This window comes from Pangasianodon hypophthalmus, chromosome 24 (assembly GCF_027358585.1).
Source record: "Pangasianodon hypophthalmus isolate fPanHyp1 chromosome 24, fPanHyp1.pri, whole genome shotgun sequence".
NCBI classification, from domain to species: domain Eukaryota; kingdom Metazoa; phylum Chordata; class Actinopteri; order Siluriformes; family Pangasiidae; genus Pangasianodon; species Pangasianodon hypophthalmus.
The window spans coordinates 13,612,816-13,637,965 of record NC_069733.1 but is presented as its reverse complement, the minus strand read 5'-3'; the positions used below and the strand labels follow the sequence as shown (position 1 = coordinate 13,637,965).

The 25,150-nt window shown below is 38.9% G+C and overlaps 1 protein-coding gene across 21 annotated transcripts in view; it reads right to left on the bottom strand.

Moving 5' to 3' along the window:
- camk2b1 (calcium/calmodulin-dependent protein kinase (CaM kinase) II beta 1) overlaps positions 1–25,150 on the bottom strand; it is a 59,891-nt gene that overhangs the window by 6,482 nt on the left and 28,259 nt on the right. For 2 of the 21 annotated variants that reach the window (XM_053229047.1, XM_053229061.1), the window contains exons 9-15: positions 24,935–24,977; positions 24,348–24,443; positions 18,629–18,666; positions 14,796–14,828; positions 11,899–11,967; positions 7,992–8,036; positions 3,812–3,860 (exon numbers count right to left, since the gene is read on the bottom strand). In XM_053229047.1, coding sequence (XP_053085022.1) covers positions 3,812–3,860; positions 7,992–8,036; positions 11,899–11,967; positions 14,796–14,828; positions 18,629–18,666; positions 24,348–24,443; positions 24,935–24,977 — 373 coding nt within the window. Of the gene's footprint in view, positions 1–1,491; positions 1,585–3,811; positions 3,861–7,991; positions 8,037–11,898; positions 11,968–14,795; positions 14,829–18,628; positions 18,667–24,347; positions 24,444–24,934; positions 24,978–25,150 lie in introns of all 21 variants that reach the window. The other 19 variants (XM_053229050.1, XM_053229063.1, XM_053229060.1 and 16 more) reach the window with 18 other exon arrangements.

Here is a 25,150-nt window from a genome sequence, read left to right as displayed (position 1 = left end):
ACAGCAGTGGAAAGGTGAATACAGACAAGAAACCTTCTGGTGTCATTGTAATAATCCGCTTACACTCAGAGTGCTGATCATATGATTCCTTTCTTGGTTGCCTGGAGAATACGGCTGTACATCTTGGACAAATTTATATTGGCTTGTGACATGCCTTGCAATATTTAAAGGCCCTATGATGAAGTTATGGTGAGACAGGTAAAGCTTGCATCTAATCTTGTGGAGCCACGTGTGATCTCAAAACTCTGGCGACATGTTTTAAAACAATAGTAATAAACTGCAGTGAGAACAAGCACAAACAACCCAACGACCTCCATACCAGTCTTCTGGATTTCTAGATTAAATACTTTTAAATGCAAGATCAGAGTTTTCGATTTGAGACACAGATAATGACAACAATCACAATGTTGGCAGCAAAAAGTTTTTACGAGAGACAGAGCTCGTCATAGGGCTTAACATTGCTATACATGAAATTGCTAAACATTTTAAGCTAGACTTCAAGTTAGACTTGGAAAACTGACAAACAAGGAAATTTTGGCTCTGACATGCTATCTAGGGGATGTTGCTTTTAATTCGGCAGACATACATAAACTATGAAGGCCGAATATATTGCGATAATGATATACTGTGCAGCCCTTACGGGGAGGAGACAAATATGCCTCTGAATCAACACACTTTCTTTGATGCCACTGAAAAGATTCTCTGGTAGAAATCATGAGAAAATATCTGGCTAACAACTGAGGTGGGACAATTCAAAGTTGGTAAAAAGAAAAGCTGCAAGAATTATTATAATTATATAACTATATATATATATATATATTTTTTTTTTTAAAAAAGCGATATTATATTAAAAAATTATGAAGCAGGTTAAAGCCAGATCAAGCAGATAACATTAACACTTCATTTTACTTGCTCATTGTGAAATAAAGTAAGTCACTGAGATTGTTGTGATAATAAATGTGTCAGTGTACAGCGGGTCTGAACGATCTAAAGTCTCTAAACACTATTTCACAGAATTGGTTACTAATACAAACTAATATTAATAAAAAGTCAGGACACAGGAGTTGTTTCACTGATAATTTGGACAGTAAATAAATGGAAGCATTCTGTTTACTGTAGACAGCACAACTCCTTATTTCTCTAGGCTTTAAAAAAAAAAAAAAAAAAAAAAAAAAAAGATTTCTGACTTTGTTTACTTCTCGCCATGCTGAATTTTTTTTTTTTTTAAATATCAGTGGCATGCCCCTTCAAACTGTTATCTGGGTAGTCTCTCAGCAAAGACTCAACTTTTATTATTACAGAAACGAAGATTAATGTAGTTAAGGTTAAATTTAAGTATCTAACAGTTATTAATCACCCACAGTCATATGATCACCTAAAGAAATATGGGCATACACACGCACACAGACACACAGGATGATAGATTAGCAAGGGAAAATGAGGAGTCGAATTAGGCCAAAAGTCAAGGTTCATAGACAATGTGGCACTCACAGAAGACAGGAGGGACAGGACCCTGAACTGTGTGGTCTGCCTGGGAGCTGGGGTTTGACTGGGTTTGACCTGAGCTGTTATCAACACTCTTTCCTGTGGCCCACCCCCCCCAGCAACACAGAGAGATGAGAGTATAAATAGACAGATTATGGACACACTGGACCAGCAGTGGAGTCATCTACTGTAAAGATCTACCAGAGCTGGAAATGTGAAACACTCAATGAGAGAGATCAGAAGAAAAACATACTGTAATGGAAGAATGTAATGGAGCAAAGACCAGGGCTGTCAGACACGAGGGGGTTTAGGAACTTTAGGCAATAACATAGTGGCCACCAAAGCTGAGGATATACATGTACAGTGATAACGCAACCACATGAAAATATGACAAATACACTCACCAGCCAGTTTAATAGGAACACCTGTACACCTGCTCATTCATTTAACTGTCCAATCAGCCAATCATGTGGCAGCAGCACATTGTATAAAATCACGCAGATACAGGTTCACAACAAACATCAGAATGGGAAACAATGTGATCTCAGTGATTTGTTGGTGCCAGATGGGCTGGTTTGAGTATTTCAGAAACTGCTTATCTCCTGGCATTTTGTTGCTGGAGTTTAATGGTGCAAAAAACAAAAACCATCCAGTGAGCAGCAGCTCTGCAGTTGGAAATGCCTTGCTGATGGGAGAGATCAGAGGAGAAAGGGCAGACTAGTTCAAGCTCACAGGAAACTATGTTAACTCAAATAACCACTCTTTATAACCATGGTGAGCAGAAATGCATCTCAGACCACACAACACACCAAGACTGGAGATGGATGGACTACAACAGCAGAAGACCACATCGAGGAATCTGCCTCAGTGGGCACAGGCTCAACAAAACTGGAAAGCTAAAGAACATTGTCTGGTCTTTTTCCAATCTTCAGCTGATTGGCTGATTGAATAATTGTGTGAGTGAGCAGGTGTACAGGTAAGTGAATGTATAAGCGTACACGATTCTTCCATGTGAAACTATGAAGTTATATACAGCTATATATGAATAAAATACAAATAAATAAATATATATAATAAAAACTGCAACCCATGTTTCTGAGAAAAAAAAACATTAACTGTACTCTAAATAGAATAACTAAATTATTTTATTAGAAACATGAAAACAATATAATTAACCTGTTACGGAGGATGTGTCTTTGAAAACATTTACACTTTACTCTGTACATTTAGAGAAATTTTCAAACATTCAATCATCTTCTCTATATTAACGCAAATTCACTCATGAATGACGCACCCTGAACTGTGCCATTCATGGAAAATTTCTTGAAAATTTCTTTTTTCTATCCAAAGAAGCATTTCTTACACTTTTCTGGCTAAATTAACTTTATGATGCTTGATACAGGAAAATTACTCCTGCATGAGAATGGGATGAAGATGGTGGGTTCTATGTGGATCCTGGCTATTGTAAACAATTCTACAAAATATAATTCACTGCGAGTAAATAATTAAACAAAAAACCTAATCTGAAACATTAAGTATTTATATTTAAATGATGACACAGCCTCTCTGCAATTTGTCTTTGTTTAAAAAGGGACAATTTTCATTTTCCGCAACACTTTTTATGCAACACAGTGTAGCACTATGCTAAAATGATTACCTAATTAGTATTCATTAGAACTGTAAATTGGAAGCCTCAACTAATTAAAGCACAAAATTAAACACTTAAATGCATTTCTAAAGGAATCTGACAGCCCTGTAGAGACTCATTTAGACTGAAAAAAATTAAAAGGATTAAACACGGCAAAAACAGCAAACGGGTAATCAGTGGGGTCCAATCAAGTGACACCTAAGCTTCTACAATTATCAAAAATGGACAGCGCCGACATTATGAAAACACTTAACCATTATAAACAAGCAAATTTACAAAATATCACAGGTAATCATCAAGTGACGATAATCACAACAGATACTTATCATCTATGTGAATAATGAGCATTCAAACTGCACTTCAACACAACCACTGCTGCTCCTGAAACACCAATAACTTATCCACACTAATCCCAACACGGGGCATGTATCCTTAAATCTGTCTCACACACACACACACACACACACACACACACACACACAAACACACACACACACACACACACACACACAAATCGCACACATTACCATCTCTTTTGCATGCACCATAAAGATTGGGTTTCATGATTAAAAGTTTTACAAGGTGGCTTTTAACCTGACACACAAACACACAGTCTGTGGTTCTCGTTAAAGTTAAGTATAGCATTGTTTTCCTTTCCAAGCTCCTTCCTACTCTCACCTTTCATGTCTTCATCCTCCACTGTGGCATTGCTGCTGTCAGACGATTCCTGGGGCAAGAAGAAAAAAACTGTTAAAAAATAAACTCGGGCATTTGTTTCAGCGAGGTGGGAGGGTAACATCGTCCTCCGTTCACTCATACAGCAAAGCACGTGTATCCTAAATTAATAGCTCAAGAACAAAACTCCAGGGATCACATACAATTAAGTGTCCGCTGATGCATGGCAAACCTCATTAGAACAGTTGCAACATGCTTGTTATATATCCACACAAACACACACGGATATTAAACAAACACATTAAACACTCCACAGAGAATATGACTCTGGAGGCGCAACACTATTTTTCATGTTGTAAATATGGTTTTCATGTTGTAAAGACTAAGCCACTAAGGCTATAAGTTGAAATTTCATTGTTTAAATGCTAGTTGAATTTTTAAGTTTTATAATATGTACATACTTGTAGACGAAGACCCTATGAGTTACTTTTATTCGTCTGACTTAAGCGTATTGAAACAAAGTTTCCTAAACATTTTATTACTTGCTTGCTTGATTCAGGACTCTGAATGAATAAATGTCATTTAAAAGTGCACTTTTGATTATTTATATATACATATACACTCAGTGACTTTGACTGTGGCATGGTTGCTGGGGCCAGAGTACTCAAAAATGCTGATTTCTTGGGATTTTCACACACAACTGTCTCGAAAGTTTACACAGCATGGTGTGAAAAACAAAAAACCTCCAGTGAGCAGCATTTCTGCAGGTAGAAACACCTTGTTGATGAGAGAGGACAGAGGAGAAATGGCCAGACTGACAGGAAGACTACAGTAACTCAAATAAGCACTCGTTACAACCATGGTGAGCAGAAAAGCATCTCACAATGCAGAACACATTGAACCTTGAGGTGGATGTGTTACAGCAGCAGAAGACCACATCGGGTGGATGTGAACATTAAGCTCTCGACCTGTATCTGTATGATTTTATGCATTGTGCTGCTGCCACATGATTGGCTAATTGGATAAATACATGAATTTTTCATGTTCATTTTTGTGTAGTCTTAGTGATAATTGAGGTACGCTAATTAACAAGTAGCTCTCGTCACTTGCAGTTTGTCTCATGGGCGTGTGTGGATATGCACTGTTCGGAACACATCATCGTGTTGCTCTTGTTTTAAAATAGATTTTATATTGAAGTTACATATCGTAAACCATATGTAATGGCTTTTCTACTATTTCAGAGCTGTTAAATGAGGGCTAAACACAACTAAACTTGTGAGACGTTTCAGGAAACAACCCACACCATGGGATCGTTAGCGTTTGCCTTTTTCACATTTCATACCTAATTTGCATAAAACTGAGAAACTCTCAATTCAAATGTTGCTTGTTGCTCTGGTGCTGTGCTGCTCACCACTGCTGCCAGAACTGTGGTTTTATGTTGTGATCTTGCATAGATAATACTGTCACAGTGTAAGACTGTGCAATTCAGAGAGCAAACGGGTATACAAAGGCCACATTTGCTGCATAACTTCCAACTTCAGCACATCTCAGCAGGAAAGCACAGTACAAAAGCCCCAAGTCTGTCTATTTACCTAAATCTCACTTTCAGGAATGTGATTCGTCCGATATTCAGTATAACCTCACTCTTGCTCGTGTGATATTGCTTAAGTACTCTCTGACCAACAGCATAGCTGCAAAAAAATGATACAGTGAGGAGACCAAGGTCATGTTAAACATTTTAAAAGACTTGTAAAGAAAGAGCTATTCAGCTAATATTTCAAAGCAGAATTATGTGGGATACAAATTCTTATTCCCGCCTTGGAGTATGTTTGCTTATAACATCAAGATTTGTTGTAAACACACGCAATTTGATTGAAACTTCTTTATGAGCTGAGCTAGTTCTAACTAAACAGTTCTGTACACCCTCACAGGACTCGCACGCTTAATGCTCCTCGCATGTGCATTAATTTGACAGATGATGTAACATGCTTGTAAATGGAGATTTTCGTTCGGATCTGCAAAGAATTCATTAGCATTGATGACAATCTTTGTGTGTAAACATAGCCATGGCCATTTATAAACCCATCTGATAAATTAAATGGGCTGTAAAAGAACAGAAAACAGAGCAGCTTAAACCACTCATTGGCCTCCTTTCAGCTTTCCTCAGCAAATAATTACATGAGAAGTGAGACGGAGGAAAAGGATAAGAAAGAGACGAAGGGAGAAAGAAAAAAGGAGAGAGAGGAAGAGAAAGACGCAATGACATATTGATGTCAGGAGAGCAGAGGGGAGGTGGAGGTCACCTGAGAGGAGAGGAAAGAAGCTTCTGTCATGGCCAAGCTGCAGTGATCATCAAGGACACTCACCGGAAGCTGCTGTAAATAGGCCAGCTGAGCCGTCAGTATCTGGGACGGTATGATTAGATAATCCTGATACTGCCTCTTTTCTTTCATTTTACTATCCCCATAAACTACACACCTCTCTACAAGTGCATGGAGTGATGAGACTGGAAACAGTCGAGCACAGACAGGCCTAGCAACCAGAATATAGCAACCAAAATTAAAATGTGTAATTTAATTGAGTTTTCTGATTACTACTGCAAAAGCAAGTGACTCATTATTTGAAGTTTACTAGCTATGATGAGTGTTATTTTTGCAATATTTGCACATACACAGAAAATTTGTTGACACAGCAGGGCAAATCTTATAGTTAACTAGCTATCAACATGGAGACTTCACTCCAGATGTTTCATTATTTTTATTTATTTATTTATTGAAAAAGTCAGTTCTAGTTAGGGTTCTGAACTAGAACTAAACAGTGGAAAGTGTTTAAACAAAGGCAAACCATCCCTTTGTTGGTGAAAACCTAAATCCTATGCTCTCTTGACCTGCCTCTACGCTGTTTTTTGTTGCACATATCTAATGTTAAAAACCATCGCCCACCGAATGACGAAACAAAAAGACCTCCAAATTCAATTTGACTGGTCAAAATGAATTGCATATCCCAAAATCTGATTTGAAACCCCATACAAATGTGGCATGAATCGAAAAAAAAAAAATTCAGACTGCATAAAATCTTTTATGCTCAAATTGAATAAGTCAAGAAATCAGATTCGGGCTGCCACAAAGGGCTCCCTGTTGTGAAAAAAAAAGGGTCTTTGTGAAGCAGCACTATAACTTATTTAATTCTGTTTGTTGATTATTGGGTTATAACTTAAACAGCATTTTACTGGTTACATCGATTTGACCTGTTGAGGAATGTGTGGTCAGCTGTGTGGATGATGAGTAAAACATTGGAAAGGAATTGTCTGATTGTTAATTCTACACCCGAGAGGTAAAGGTTAACGAAAGCCAATGCAATTGCATGCTGTACATCTGGCTCAGATCTATAGTGGGCTGTCTTTATCTACACCATTTGCATTCTCTTAACTCTGTGTCCTGATCTGATATCTGAGGTTACTAAGGACATTCAACAGCTGAATCAAAATGTTCTGGGTCTTTTTTATGTTTGAGGGTTTTTTTTTTTCCATGCCACTTCCTCCGACTATTCTGCTATATTCCCACACAAAACTAATTTGTGGCTTCTCTTTAATTAATTAACAGAAGTAACAAACTAACCTAAAATTTCCTGATGTGTTTAAAGTGGGAAAATAATGAAGACAGCTTCTTGGGAATGTCAAATGAGCGTCGCAATGCAGGTTGAAATGGTGCACTTCTAAACATCACCAGGAGATGGCCGCTTTAAACAGTTCAGTGGGTTTGAACGCAGACTCTCAGCAAGGAGACGCCATGATACTTATTCCTGCCAACTGTTGATCTCCGTATCTCACACACCTTAGGTACAGTCAAGACTCCTCTGTGCACATAAGAATTCAAGAGCCTCTCACAAACTTACATGCTTATAGATACTGAGCAACTGCAATGATTTAAATAGGCTCTAATAGGCCTGCAATAATTTACTTAAAAGTCACAAAGCACCATTTCAAGGATATTATTATACCATATCACTATTTTAACACTATTTTAACTCATGCAAGTCTGAGATGCAGCATCTTTTACAGAACACATCAGAGAAAACCCAAAATGCTCAGACAAATCGAAAGCACACGAAAATCAAAAAGAAGATAGTTAAATGAAAAAAAGAAAGGGTGTGAGAAAAAAAAGAAGCTTGCTGGGGATGATACCTTAATCCCATCCAATGGATTATGTATAACAGTGGTCTGAGCTTCCTAAAGTCACAGAGGAAGAAAAGAACAGATGAGAGATGTGAAATAAAACGAAGGAAGACAACAGAGATGATAACAAAAGAGAGAAAGAGAAACGCTCCAGCTGCAGCTGGAAAAGTGAAATCTTGTGGGGGTGGATGGGTGTGGAACATTGACAACCCAGAAAAAAGGAATAAAATACACATCCTACCAAAGACTGATTGAGGATCTGTCAAACTTTCAGTCTTTTTATACATCCAAATAACTGTTGTAACTATAATACAGACTTAAAGTTAATAATACCAGCTTTAAAATAATCTCCAATCCTGCAACTTTGGACACAGGATTCAATTAAGGCGAGAGATTTACTACCCCTGCCACTACAGAAATGGCAGAGCAGGATCGGATTTGCTTCGGTTTGATCTGATCTATTAAATTTTTCTTTTGTGGTTTGCGTCAGAGATCATCTCCTCGCTCTCCTTTCCCCACCAACCCCCCAGGAAGTAACATTTCTCCAATGACCAATCAGCAATTAGTTGCCTTCTGCATTATGATGTTGTCATTGGCATGACAACCGTCGCTATGGGCAACCGCCAGCAGTGATACCTGGGGGTGGAGTTGGGGAAGGGGGAGGGGGATTCTGGCTAAAAATAAACAATTAACAAACACTATGCATTCTGTAGCTACATCTGAAATCACTGCACACATTTGCAGAAGATTTTATAAATATCGGATCTCTCTCTATTGCACTGCAAATCAGTAAGGCATTCCTAATGTCCTGGATAGAAGATGGCAGTTTGGTGAGGAGCTGCTGTCTTATTGGTTGCCAGGCAGCACAGGAACGGTGTTTGTAGCTCATAAATAGCTCATAAATTTCCTAAGCCTCCTGGCATCCAGTAGCTCTGACCTCACACCCTCTGCCTCCATCAGCACGTGTTTTCTTCAGCCCAAATGTCTGGTTTAAAGCTGTAGGAAGAGTCATCATCCGGGCAAGTCTCTGACCGTGACTCACAGTATGGCAAGTAGATTTAACATACTACAATACTTTATAATACAGCACTGCTAAATTCTCGAATCTGATTGGTCAGAAGGTGTTTATTCATTTTGTATAACAGAAGCTCTGATAGTAGCCCTGGCTGTAATTTAAATCACTGTAATTTATTAATGCACTTGTTCTAATTCGTAACTTTGTGCTTTCTGGTTTCTCTGTAACATCTCAACCTGTGTTTTGGTTATCAGGCCAACTTAAAACATGCTTTGCGTTGGACCGTATCACACCCTGGCATGTTTTATTGCTTACAAGAAACATGTCCTCTAACTGATAGAGCTCAAATCTAGCTATGTGAAGCTACTTGGTTGTCATACTGATCCTCCTTCTAAAAGAGTTTCCTTTAGAACAAAATGCAAATACAGTTCATGTACTAGCTTCCATTTAAAGTTTTATTTCCTGGCTTTAGAAGTTACGAAAATAGTTGACACTAGCTTTTGTCTCACTTTTAATAAATCTAATTTAACTAAGCAGCTTTCTCTGAAAAGTAGTTATGTTAGCTGGCTAGATTAGACTATTTATTTGATGAAGTTTAGGCAATAAAGATGATTTTTCATTCATAAATAAAGAAAAAACACCAGATGTAATATGGATACAAGAAACTGGAAAAGTCACGAATTCCTCCAGACAGCGTGCGACACGTTTCTGAGTGTGACGAGTGCTGCTCTTGTGATGTTTCGCTTTGAGTTCATGTCATGTACTTTTACGTTACTATCTACTATCTACTTTTTGTTTACGTTACTATCTACTTTTGTTTCTGTTCAGTACTGTAATCACCCCATCCTGTTACTGTGACCTGATTGTGTTCACCTGTTCTGTGTTAAGCCCTTAATTAGTTTGTCCACTGATACCCTGATGTTTCTGTCTTTCAGTGTGAAAAGTCTCGTCGACTGTCGTTTCCAAACCTTGTTTTCCATCTCTGTGTTTTCTCATGTGATCATGTTTTCATCGCTGATTTTGATTATCCCTGTTTAATATTGTCTGTCTGTTTTCTGATCCATGCTACAGACATTGGTAATTGATTTCTTTTTTTTTTACATTTTCAAATAAAATAATACAATAAAATAGCTGTTGCATATTCTGTAACACATTATAAAGAAAAAAAAAACATTAAAAATGTTGACGAGTCTATGGGAAACACTTACTTCTGGTTACTGTGGCATTAACAGTACACTCTCTTGTCGCTAGCTAAGATAAGTATAGGGATCAGATTGAGTCAGATCTACTGAACATTAGTGAAATTCTCCCAAATGCCTGCTTGTCCACTGAACTGATGCCATATCAGCGGGATAAAAGGCTTTTTCTGTATAGGTTGGGTAAACCTATCTGCACCAACAAGCAGGCAAAGCAACACACACAGCATTAAAGGGCAACTATGAGAGATCCTAAAAATATGCTGATATATTGCGCCACGTGTTGTGGTGGCTGTATGAGTCTGAGTGCTAGTCATTCTTCCAAGCAGAGTTCACTGCCTGATACTCAAGCATGAGTCTTCCAAGGCTCTGCAGCAGTGTGTGTGAGTTTGTGTGAGCTCACTTGCTGAAGGTTCCGAGTTCACCCTGAAACACTCCTCTGCATTAATCCAGGCCATCTGCATCAGCCACTGCAGCAGACCATTACACATTCATTACTGCAAACACACTCATCGTCCAGCTGCCTCTCTACAGGCCGATTTTATAAAATAAAAGCAAACCTGATTATACTTATTATATATCCACTATATTTCAATGCACTTCTTGCGTATGGTTTGCTGATGCGGAAGAAAAAACGCTGACATATTCAACGAAAATATGCCAGAGGAAAAATGTTGCATCAGCATGGGAATAAGGCAAAGAGCACCACTGTCTACTAGTTTCTGAAAAACACCCTGAGACAAAGGGTGTTCTTGAGCCTCTTGGGTAGACTCAGAGATCCACTGGGTTTTGTTCTTCCTTTAAATACCAGCAATGATTCATACTGCAAATTTAGTGTCCAGGTAGACAAATCAGACATTACCTCACCATTGGCTTTTTTTTTTTTTAGAAACTGTCTATTACCATCTTCCAGTTCCTTACTCCAGTGGTTCTAATCTCTTTTGTATCTAGCTACGACTTTCCAAAAATGTAGGATTTTGCAACATGGACTCAATTTGGAGCTAAAAATCACACTATAGCAACCTCCTCTTTTCCGCCCAGGGGATGTGGACTGCACTGAAGTCCCGTTGGCTGTATAATCCACTACTGTTGTAAACACATTACATTGCTACCTCTGCTGCCACTCCTAGCATGTTCATAACTTTACAATGCACAACAGCTATCAAATGCACAGAAGAACACAGCACTGCTGATTGTCACTAAATGAAACAGCTCTTTATTTTAGGCTAAGCAGCGCTGCACACTGCCACACTAGATTTAATACTCAGTTAATGCCATGAAACCTACCATGTGGTAGACTATCTTACTGGGCAAATTAGAAAAAAATAATTCCCCTACCCTCATAAAATAAATGCCAGGATCAATAAATATAAATGATATGCAAACTGGAAATACTTCCATGTCTTCCTAATATTACAAATAGCTAGTTAGGTGCTAGTGAGCTAGCTGCCATTTGCCACAGATATAAATGGGAAACATACTGTCAAATTATTCTTCTAGAAAACTAGAAGAGAAACAGCTCACCAGCCAACATCCTTTGGTTCTGACAACAGAGCTAACAAAGCTAAAGGACTGACACATCCACACAAAACTCACAAGCAGGATAAGAAGAACTGAGAAAGGTAAAAAAAAAATAGAGGGAGAAAAGGCAAGAGCAGTAAAGGAATAGAGTGACAGAGGAAGGAAGGATTAGAGAGGTAAATACCAGTGCAGGAGAGGGAAGGTTTCCTTTGGGGCTCGTGACTATGCTGTTTTTGGTGCTGTTGGTCTGGGGCTGTGCGGGGAAACACAACACACACAGGGTTAAAGAAGATTTAGGTTTAAAGTGATGGAGGAAGAGATCAGCATGCATTTCACACTCGTACATACCCAAAGACACACATATTCACAATCAGTCATTCTGTGTGTATATTAAAACCTGTAAGATCTCTAAGAGCTAATATGTGCAAACTCAAAGGACCATTTCATGTGCGACAAAAAAGTTCTTCGGGGCAGTTTGTTGAGGGAAAGAGAGGTTAGTATAAACAACATGTCCGTAATAAAAATGCATTCCTTGCTAATTATACTTCATAAATCTATTCCATTAGGCCAATTACACATAACAAGGATATAATTAATCATATTCTGATGCTTATTTACTCTGGCCCAAATAAAGCTGTCTTGCCTCAATTCTAAAATTTCTCTATTCATAGCTAACACTCCCCTTCCCTCATAGTGTAATATTCATTTTGTTAAAAAAAAAAAAAAAAAAAAACAGTCATCATTAAGGAGGAAGACAGATGCTGAGAAAAGATGTTGACAAACCAACAGAAACGAATGAAAGGCCAAATAAACAGATGCTCATTTAATGCATCGTCAGCTCAAGACCAGTAACGAGCACATACTTTCCTGAGAGCAGCCTTTCTGGGGATTATGAGTATGTAGTTGACATGTGAAGCAGCAACAAAAAAAAGCACAGAGAGGAACAGGAAAAATCAAGTGACAGGCTCACACATACACAACTGGACAGTAAGCACAGGGACGCTACATTTATAACACCACTGTTACAGTCATGTTCTAAAAATAGGACATGAACAATGCACCCTACCTCATACCAAGTCAGATACCAGTTTCAGTTAACATACACTTCCATACACACTGCTATGCACATTAAGGCTAAATCGGGATGTTTTCCAAGTCCTAGAAGAATCTTTTGACAAATTTACATTGGACTGGAGTGTTAAGCTTCATTTTTGTCATGTAAACTGCAAAGTAACAAACAGAGATATGAAGAAATACATTAGAATGAAAAATCAAACCACTCTGACAGACTATTTTTGAAATCCTATCCAAAAGGCCATATTAATTGTTCATTTCATCAGTGTTCATTTGGTTTGTTGTGTGGATTTTAAAGATCCACAGGGGGCCACATGATGCCTGAAGGTGACAGTTAATTTTTTCAAAAGTTTTTTTTTTTTTTTTAAACTTTCAAAATTATTATTATGATTTTTTTTTTTGGCAATGTGGTGCATTGTGTGTATAATTTTTTTTTTTTTATCACAGAGACTGTATAACTCCTCATTGGAACAATAACTAGGTATCTTCATAGTCATGCACAGAGGTCTTGCAACTTCACTTGCTTCAGCTACTTTTGTAGTTTTGTAATAGAATGGTAATAGAAACTTCATTTAAATATCACTACTGGTTTAGAAACATCTGACAGTGTCTCTTTTATAATGGTATACTGCCTTCCACTAATGCATGTGTTTTATGGACGCACAGCCAGTTCCACTGTGTCTCTAGTTTTGTATAGTGCACTTTGTGCTCACTACAGCAGCAATAAAGTGAGCTCAGATACTTAGTACTTAAGTAACTCTATGCTAATGTGCACTTTATGGACATTATTGCTGCTATAGTTAAGTGATGTTAATTTTGTCCACTGGCACAAACATATGAAAAGCTTTATTAAAGACTCTTAAGACTACACACAATGGACTTCTCTAGCCCTATGAAAAGCTGACTTTTTTAATTTATAATTGATTTATGCACAATATATAGCACATTGTACACCTGTTTTTATAAAGTATTACATAAATAAAGTGTTTTATCGTTATTGCTTTCTCCTGTGGGCGTCACGGTGGAGTATCCTTAGCTTGAGTTTTATCATGAGCTCAGGTTACTATCTCTGTGTTCTTCCCATGTCCTCGTGGGTTTCGTCTGGCTTCTCCGGTATCCTCCCACCTCCCAAAAACGTTAGTAGGAGGACTGAGTAAAATAAATTGCCATATGTGCGAATGAGTGTGTCAATGTGTGTGTGTGGTGCCATGTGATGGACCAGGGTCTCATCCGTGGTGTATTCCAACCTTAGGCTCAGTGTTCCTGGGATAGGCTCCTGTTCCACCGTGATAGTGACCAGGATAGTGGTTACTGAAGCTAAGTGAGTGAGTGGGTGAATATGTGAGGTTTTTTCTTCTGGTTTAATAATGATATTATTTCCCAGCTTCGATTTTTTCATTTGAAAACAAATTAATAGTTTTAATCTGTCTCTCTCTCTCTCTCTCTCTCTCTCACACACACACACGCACGCACAGATCAATACTGATAATACTGGGCAATCATTTGCAGACAAGATCAATAATGTCAAAAACATTTCTTGAAAAGGTCATGAGCAGCCAAGTGGTGAGTGCAGTCCAGAGATACGTGTAGTTACTTCACTTAAGAGCGATTAGGAGATGAAGGTGGCGAGAATGAGTTAAGCTTAAACGCTCAGCTGAGTGAGGAAACCTGAGTAACAGGCAGAGGGCATCATTAGGCATTTATGAAGTGCGAAGTTCTTCTTACTTGAGCATAGGACAACTACAGTAAGACAAAAGGTATACTGTTTATTCACCAGTGCAATCAAGAGGAAAGAGTGTATACCACAGACACAGAAAAAGAAGAGGAAATCCAGTTTATGGCAGCAGGTAGAAAGTAGCTCTAGACTGCATGAAAACCTGGACCATCATTTCTTCAGGATAGAGGATAAAGGAATTCTATGAAGGTTCAGGTGGTAGGCTGGTGGAGGCAAACAGGGGAAGGTGAAAGATAGGATAAAGGATAAAACAAATGAAGTAATGTTCTCACCATGTACTGAACGGTAGAGCTTGACTTCCTCTTCTGGAAAGATAGAAAGAAGAAGAAATTGTGGTAAATTTTTTTAAGAAAGTCCTAAAAAGAAACGTCCTATCCAAGTGACCAAGTGACAACTTCGAGTAGCTGATGAATGGCAAACTCATCCATGATTAATTGAGGTAACAGGAAGCTCTGTGGAAATTGCTCCACACATCTGAAGCGCCTGGTTCAAGCCGGGAATGAGAGTGACCATAACAGGAACAACTGGCTTTAAGACACTACGGTCTGACTCATCCCTCAGGTGTTAAAGACGAGGAAATCAAAAAGAGGAATCAGGGAAAGAAAGGAGGATGTAAAGGAGGAGTGTGTAGTAAATAGGTGGAGACGTGGAAGCACAATGCGTTCTACTCGGCGGAGAATAAAGAATGAAGTACATGCTGTAGCAAGAAAGAGTGAAGTGCTTCATGAGATGCACTTGTGGCCAGAAATGAAGAGCAATGGTTAAGATTAGAAAGAGCAAATTATTAACCACAGATGCAGCAGAATATAGGGTCGCATGAAAAATGTATACTTCTAAAAATTGTCCTGCAATTTGGGCCATTTCTGAAGTTAAGCTCATCTTGTAGAGCAGAGAAGTTCAATCTCACATAGCGTTACACAGGCGATGTAATTGCCTATCGGCAATGGCGAACATATAATCGAAGTTAATCCTTGACAGGATTTAGAGAGGGAACATGGATTGCAAATTAAAGAGGTGTCATTTTAAACAGATTTGAAATAAGCTAAGCATTTAGTTATTACAAAACATACAACTAAATCTTTCTAAAAATTTAACTACAACAATTTTAATTTCGACATAATAATAATAACGCAATGAAATAAATAATAAGCATCTATTTCTATGTCATGGTGCTCTACTTCTCTGCTCAGGCCTGGTATTTCCATCTATCACGAGCGATCATGGCACCCGATTACTCTGGTCTGACTGTGGACTTCTGGTTTATGTGGTCTTTAGGCTATATTTAGACAGAAAAAGCTCATAGGTCATGATTTACATTCAGGTACAGCTTTTGAAATTTGTGGGGATGAGAAAAAAGTACAAAACCAGCTTGGTTTTTTTAGACATTGTCCTGCCCTGTTGTGCAGCAGGTTTCCATCCCAGCTGAACAGGAGCCGGGGGGGGGGGGGGGGGGGGGGGCGGTGTGGACGAGAGGAGCAGGTAATAAACCAATAAAACAAAGAAAGGAAGGAAAGCGGGAGTCATGAAGAGAGAAAAAGAGACAGTGTTTGTAATGGCTAATGGAGGACGTGGGGGAGCCTGTTGCTAGGCGATGAGAGGAGCACAGCGATGCTATTTCTGTCACAGAGTTTCCAGGGTTCAGACTTGCGGCTATTCCTGGAACAGGAGTCATATTCCAATCTGAACTAGTCTTCTCAGCTGGCATGTGCACTCTCTCACACACACACACACACACACACACAATCACACACACACACACACACACACAATCACACACAGCTTGTGCAGGAGCAAGGTGCAATAGTGTAGCAGGTGCTCATCAGGGATGTGGAGCAAAAGGTCAATAGTTGATAGGATTATAGACCCAAATGATTACAGAAAATTAATGGGGCGTGCCCTACTTGTAAGCTTTTGTGTAATGCATGTGGGTGTGAAGAAGGCATAAAAAATGAGATGAGTATTTTCCTGTGCAAAGAGTGTTTTTAAATGTTTTAAATTTGCAAATTTTAAATTTTAAATTTGCAAAAATCTTATTCCAGATACCAAAGAGTCCTCTCTGACATTACAGCCTCCCTCATTTAATGCTCCTAGATACCGCCCAATCTCACACACGTGTGGAGATGGAAATAAATCATTCAATCCATTTCTTCTCCTCTTTCAGGCCGTGTCACCGCCTAGCTGATCAGATAAAGCTTGCTTTTACTGTTAGGTAACACTTTAACTCACCTCATCCCGATTTTGCAAATAAGCATAAACTATAATAAGCATAAGAAAATGTCGAGCGTGAAATCAAATTTTGCATATTTATCACAAAACGTGTGTAGACATGTTTTGCACTGGATCTTATGTTGGATAACAAGTAATGAAAGTCACCCAAAATCCTTTTTGCATAAATGTTTGCCTTAAACTCCAGTTGTACAGTAATGTCTCACAGACTTGCTGGTGTGTTTTACAACTAAAGCTGGGTTTACACCGTACAATTTTTCTGTCACGCATGACAAATGTACGTTGTGAAAAATTCTTTGGTTGTGAGTCGAGATCGGTGGTCTTAGAGCGCATAATGTGATATGCTCAGTGACAGCCCATTTACTGCCACTGTGTTGAAAGGCAGTCAATCAGTCGAATAGATGGATGGCATAAGATGACGCAAAACTCACAGGACTGCTACACAAACACAAAAAGAAATTTTAAATACAAATTAATCACTTTAATTTATATAATGTTAGCATCCTACATGCCCCCGTACAACAGGTTTGCAACTACCACACATGCTAATGAACAAACAAACAAAAAAAAATCCTTATTTTGAAGCATGGACATTCCTCTTTTTGTCCTCATTGTCCTCTTTTACCCAGCCACAACCTCCTCCTTAGTCCTTTAAAATGTGTTTTCTCCAGGCAACATTGCTACTATTATACCGCAGGCATGTTTCTGTTTATACGAGCCTGTTTTCTGCAAGCACTGATTGATGATGTAAGCAGAATTTTCTTTAATAGCAGGTCTATAGTGAGAGGTTAGTTTAGGTTCAACTTTACTGTCATCCTCAGCGCACGAGTACAGACACAACGAAATGCAGTACCCAGGACCTTCTGCGTGTGTAGACGTGATAACCGCTACACTATGGAACCAGCCAGACGATCTTCATTGTATTATCTGACATGAAGAACACGTGTTATCACAGTCAGAACAGCTAGAGTTGATTGAGGCAGCCATGTTGCCATGTTGGACAACCACACTCCCTTTCCCTCACCATAAACTGGTTCCACCTCCTGAAGTTGGAAGGTATATTAATTGTATCAGAGATTTTGCAGATGAATTTTTTATTTAAAACTGAATGTAAGTGATGCCCCTGCTATTTTACAAAACTGATCATTACATCTTTCATCTTAATTTACATTTCAAAGGTATGTACATCTTAATTATGTCACCTAATGCACATATCTAATCACACAGACAGACCTTCATTACTTTTTAGCTACATACGCCTTGCAGCTCCAGTGCAAAACTTTAGAATCAAACGTGGACACTGGCCATGTCTTGGCTGATCATCTACATCTGAGGTAAGTAAGATTCTTTTTTTTTTTTTTAAGCTGAACCTCACCTCCGCTTCTCTGTTTTCAGTTGTCAATAATACATAACCCTGTACTGATCCTATCTATAAACCTATAAACTAAACTCTTGGGCACTACAGGATATAAAGTACAGTGCAGTGAAGAATTAGTATGAAGAATAGTGTAATTAAGTGTCGCAAAGTGATTTAGTTCTGTGTTTTTCTTAAATGTTGGGAAGAAAAGGACAGGTGAAAGATAATTTCTGAATGCTGAAAACACTATTACATCTTCTCTCCATCATTCAGACTTGGCACAAACACAGACACATGAATACACAGACAGACAGACAGTGACATTAGGTGCCCTGCTAACACATTGAATTGACAAAACAGAAAGCAATGATGTAACAATTAGATGTGAGGACACACATCAGCTACATGGACACTGACACTGATGGGGGAAAAAAAGCAGCAGCAAAGACACTGACAGAGCTCTGAAAAGAAAAAAGTGCGCAGTCCCAAGTCAGGTGCCAAACGGTCAGGAGGTCATCTTACCTTGACATCAGCCTTCTTATTCAGCAAACTCTTAGCTGCTGCAATAGGAGACAGGAAAGAGAGACAGAGGTTCAGCAGACAGTCAGCGAATTCAGATCATATCTTATAAAAATATAATAACTTAGTACAAAGTCAAAGATAACATGCTCAGTTTCCCATTTACGATAACCTTCAGCAAAAACGACATGACTTTGGATTCTATAAAAAAATGTTAGTGTTAAGTTTAACCACAAATGCTTCAGACCTCTGGGAAACTCAGCTTCTGATCAATTCAACCACATTCTGAATCTGATCAGGTATCAATATCCATACATAGACTTCTGTTAGAGAGAAAAAAGTCATACAGGCCCCTGTTGTCTCCTCCTATACAGGTTTCCTTAAACACACTATACACGGTTATGCATTGGTAAGACATTTGCTTAAAGGTGCTCGGGGTAGGAAAGCTCCTGAAATAGCACACAGATGTTATTACATACAGTATTACCTTTATTATCTTTACACCATTTCATAAATCAGAAGAGAGACTGATCAAGAGGAGGATGTCTTATTTACAAACAGTGGACCCTTTGCACCTTTAAACAATAAGTTTCATATAAGGTCATTTTCACACTTGTGTTTTTTCTGGATTCTAAGCTGTTTGAGCACCGAGTTCGGTACGACTGGTGACGTGTGAAAACTGTTTTTGAACCCGGGCGCGGTCCCGAGAGCTGACCCCTGGTGCTCTTGAAAACGTTGGTCTGGGGTTCTCTTCAACTGAACTGCAACACACACTGTACCAGGTGTGCAGCAATCCACACTGGGTGCCGCGTGCCGAGTAACGTGACTGGTTTGACATTTCACATTACTTTGTCACGTTTCTTTCTGTTTCTACTTTTGTGATGCTGGGGAAAGAGCTGTCATGGTTACTGATATATAAAACCACACTTTCATAGGACTGGAGGAGTATAGTTAGCTCACTTTCGTGGTGCGAGCGCTTGCACTGAGAGCATCTCAAAAAATGCTCATCTCCTGCCAGGCTGCCTGGCTAAAAATCTTCTGATACGAGATTGGCTCCAGAGAGCACCATTCTTTTACGCTTGTGTTGTTATTAGTACTACAGGAAATAATATTTAAAAAAAAAAAATGAACATAGCGCCTACCATTTTACAAACGAAAACCAAGTTTGGATCAAGTGTGAAAATGCCAGAAGAACAAACATTATAAAGATGATACGTAACTGTCAGAACGCATTGCTGAACATTAAATAGGCATATCAAAACTCATATATCAGTGACACAAGAGAACCATTTTAGCCTCCAGCACTCAAATTTAGAAACCATAAAGTTCAATCATACACTTTTTTAATCAAGAAAATGCCACAAATCTGTATAAATTACAAATACAATCTTTTTTTCATGCTTTTCACTTGAGGAAAGGCAGTTTTCTTGTGGCAGTGTTTCAATACATTTACTGTTGAAGAGGTGCATGCTTTTACTAAGCCACTTATCTCACACATCATTGACTCAATCAGGGTATAGATCATACGAGTTGATTCCATATTTAACACAGTGGATTTAAGGTGAATGGAATCAAACAGATTACGCTGTATTGCTCTGTGCTGAATCAGTGAGTCACACAGCTTTGACATTCAGCCAAAGATGAGAAGAAGGAAGTGGTGATGACCACAAATCAGCATAGCTAATAATATGATCATGATTGCATTGGTCATATTTTAATGTCTCAGTACTAGTAGTAACCACATCCATTTAAACTACACTGCACATTTGAGATATGGAACAATGATAGCTCGTCACTTAATGCAGTTAGCCCTAGGCTTTTCTTTCCATGCAGACCGGGTCAGGGTCATGACCTATGAAACAAGGAACTGGGCTTAATTTGCTGAGGCCAAAGAAATGAGAGTGAGAAATCGTGTGTTGATCCCTGTGGAGAAAACTTAACTTGCTCTAGGGAGAGAGACAGTGAGAGGGTTGAGATCCTTACCTTGCCACAAACACAGAGCGTGAGAACAAAAAAAAAGAGAAGGAAGGAAGAAAAAAGGAGGACAGCAAAGGTCAAAAAACTGCAGTACTGAGCTTTACTCTGTAAAGGAAGACTAAATCAACCCAATCTCAAATCTACCACATCTGAAGCATATGTGTGAGTACCATAAATGGTCATGAGAAAAAAAACAAAAACAAATCCTGTTTACTTCAAACTCACTTCTAACGGAAGTCTTTAAGGAAGTCAGTGAATATTTATGCAAAATACAATTTTTTAAAAAAATTCATGACCTGTTCAAAGGTATTTGGAAATTAAATTGTAAATTCATATATTTTGTTGTTTTACAGATGAGATGACTTTTTGTTTCCCTTTTTGGGTATGCCAGTTTTTTTTTTCTTTTTTTTTGGGAAAATTTAAGTAATTTAAGCAGAATTACTTTTTATTGTATTGGAAAGGTGGACAAAACTGTATAATCACAGTTTCTGGTAACGCCTTTTGGTACTCTTACAGTTGCTCACTTTTATTTTGCTCTGAATTTTCCCCATTTTTCTTCCCAATCTGGTCAGCCGCCAATTCCCGCTCACCCCATCATACGTCAACCAAGCTCTATCTGCCCTCTTCCACATACATGAACTCACACATGCCCACGACTGGCTAGTGTCACTCTGATTGACAGGGGAGTGATAGTATGCCCCTCCCACCCAGAGAACACAACCAATTTTGTTCCCTTGGCTTCTGGCCACAGATGGCTGTGTCGTTGTCAGAAACTTGAGCTTGAGATCTCCTGATTATTCTCCTAAACTTTTATTAATGGAATTCATAAAAAGACCACAGACTTCCATTATAAGTGACTTTTTGAGTAGATTTATGTTATTTTCTCAATACTGGGAAATGTTGAAATTTCTGTCCATGCTACAAATGCAGTAGAAAGAGCACAGGTTGAAAAACCTTTTAAAACCCTTTGATGAGATGGACATCTTCTGTCAAAACCTGATCATGGTTTAGTTGACGTGTGAAGATGCTCATTGCTCAGAGTTTCTTCCCAATTGTGATATAAAAAATAAAAAGGAGAGCCACAAAAGTTACAAAAATTAACTACTGATATTGCGTTTCAAAGATTTTCTGCCATGTTAATGACAAACAACAAATTGTGTACGTAATATTTAAAGACATTCAGATTCCAGATGTGGTTCTTGTTTTGGAGCTGCTAGTGCCACAGATGAGCAGAAGAGGGAGGGAGAGTGGCTAACCGATAGAGACAGTGCGGCATGAATATTTGATTGCAGGCGTGTGGAGACAGCATCAAATATGAAGCGCAGCCTTTACACTGAGCCACAGCCACCACTCCAGCTGAGAGCACCAGCTCTCCACTCCCGTCTCAAAACGAGGGCTCTCCAACGTGCTCAAACGAACACGACTTTACCGCTGAAAACGACAGGTTTGGATATTTGACTGCAGTAGGCTGCATCAAATATGAAACACAGCCTTTGCACAAAGCGACAGCCACAGCTAGCTCACATGAGAAGCTGCACTTTATCACACTTAACAGTGTGGCCTTATGGTATGGTAATTATGGAAATAATTCTCAGGCATTCTGTATTCAAAGCATACACATAAAAATATCAGAGGCAGTGGGTATCATCCGCAAACACCACAGGGAAAAGCTACTCAGAAAGCACAGTTATCTTTCTCCACCCATTCAAAAATAAAAATCCATCAGTCTCATTTTCTTTTTACCACAAAGTTTCCACAATGCAAATGCCGCAACAGACAACTCCCCACATCCCAACATATTAGTGACCATGCGTTAGTCCAGTCGCTCATGCAACATTCAGTACAGCAGCAGGCAGCCCGTTCCATTCCCACTTTCAGGGTGAACTTCACAGTCTCATACAAATACAGAGGGACAGGAAAAGAGAATAAAGGCTGAAAATAATGAGACGTGATGGCATGAAGACACGAGAGAAGAGTAATCTAAACAAGATATACATAGATGCACAGATTGAATCGAGAAACACTAATAAGAGACAAATAGGAAACTAATAGTGCCTCAGTGATGTGGAGAAGAATGAAAGAAGATGAAATGATGACAATTATAACTGACAGCCAAGATGACCAATGGGAAAACAGCGAAGGTGGAGGAGACATGGAGAGAGAAAAATTTCAGATGAGCAGAAGGAGACAATTGTAGGAGTGAAATGCGAGACAGGAAGAAGAGGAAGGTAAAGATGTGCCACTGTGCGTGGCGCATGCTTTTAGCGTCATGCAAAGTGGGAAACAATAAAAGTGGACAAAAAGTATAGATACACGGGGGGAGGAGGGGAGAGGACAGGGTCTGTGAAATCATGAAGAGAATAAGGGAAGACGTAAGAAGACTTGAAGAAGGTAAACAGAGGTAAGAGGAATGAGAGAGGACAAGCAAAAGAGAGGAAGTTAAAGGAATAAACCGCAGTTTTTAACTTAATCTCATCTGTAGCACATGTGATTAGCACGGATACATTTTTAGGAACAGATCACCTGCTTTCTCAACACTCATTTATAATGAAAGTCTAAGGGCTGTCAAAAATGTTACGAAAAAAAAAAAAGACATATTCTTGTGAACGCTTTAACGACTTCTTCAGTCAAAGGTATGTAAATTAAGCTCTAAACATATTTATATCACAGTGCTGCTGTATTCTTGATTCTGATTGGTCAGAAGGTGTTGATTAATTTTCTGTAACAGCAGCTCTGACAGTAGTTCCAGCTGCAACTCAAAAAACTATTTCAAGTAAGCAATTAATTTCTGTAATAAGAACTTATTCACTTGTACACTTAATGGACACTCTACATAATCAAAGGCTAATTATAAACAGTTTTTTTTTGAAGTGTTGTTATTTAACAAAGAAAAAGCCCTAATCAGTGAAATGGTGAAACTTTCTGTCAGGAGACGTACAATAAGGAGTTTATTTAACATTTATGGAAGGAGTCTCCAGTGTCAGAGTTTTGTAAAAGTTAGTAAGTTTTCCACCACAGCACATGACATAGGTCTTCGGGACTTTGCGCATTCCAGTTTCTTGGTAACATGACAAGCTTTGTTTTTTTCACAAGAGAGAAAAAAAGAGAAACTGGTGAGGGAACGGCTGTTTTCAGCTGCTATAGCGTAAGTGCTAACAGGAACTGACTGACATTCTATATTGTGGACATCCTACATTAGGTGTAACTACTGTATATATTGATAAAAAGGATCATGTTGTCATTCATTACTAAATAAACCTGCCATAAATGCCTTGGCAAACTGCTGTGGTATAAGAGGAACAAACACTTTGAGGCTCTGTTGTTGATTATTTTCCCACTGTGTTTTATTCCTGGTAGAGATGGAACAATTTTTTAAAGAGGGAAGGAACTGTGGTTATGGATTATGAATGTGGTGAGACTCACGTCTGTCTCGTTTCGTGGTAGCTGTCATTTTAGTTATGAATTAGCCTTATACTCTATATATGTCTATTGACAAAATTCACTAACTTCCTATTGACTTCCATTATAAGTGAGTTTTGCGTAAACAGGTTTTCTTTTGTTTTCTCAGTACAGGGAGAGAAAAGCATGTCGAAAGAGATAGAGATTAGGTTAAAAAAGAGTGGAGTATTTCTTTAATAAGGGAGAGAGAAGAGTGGGAGGAGGAAGAAGGACAAACAAGGACAGGGGAGAAGTGTGGAAAAGAGGACAGAAGGAGGAGAGAAGGCCCCCTCGGGGACTCTGCTACCTTGTTCCACCAGCCCTGCTGTGGTGCCTGCTGCTGCAGCAACAGCAGCAGCGGCGGCAGTGACCGAGGCCGGAGCCGTGGTCTGCCTGCTACCCACTGACACACACCGTCCACACACACACAAAATGAGAGGAGGGAGGGAGAGAGAGAGAGAGAGAGAGAGAGAAAGAGAGAGGGTGGGATAGAAAGGGAGAAAGAGCACAAGGAGGAGAGAATTGTTTATTAGTCTAAGAGCAAAAGAGAAAAGAGAATTTTGTTCTTTAAGAAAGCATGTGAAAATGATCCCCACTCAAAACTATCACATCAGATGTTCATTTTAATAATCCGCAGCGACACTGCTTCAGACAGAAAAACTGTCACGGACACAATTCTTTAGAAGGCATGGATGCACACAGAGACAGGTTTCTGACGATGTAACAGATGACAGGAGCACATAAGGACATGAAGGAACTCAGAGACGGAACAGTTCCTGAAAACACGGATCATGACTATCAGACGTGTCAGAAAGTCAACTGAAGAGCATGACGCACTGTAAAATAACAAACAATACCAGAATTTTGATGTAATGCAGAATCCATGTGACTTACCAGAGAAGTTTCTGGACACCAGCATGGTAGTTAAGATAGCGCCCTACAAGGAGAGAGAGAAGGAGTAAGAGTACAGAAAGAAAGATAGTGAATAGCTGTGTAAGTGTTTGAGTTAGTTTTAACTGGGACTAACATTTTGAATGTGGCCTAGCTGTAGCAGGAGAATATTCTGCCTGAGTCCCAACCAAAACAAAGCTTTAGGTGTAAAACCTGAAT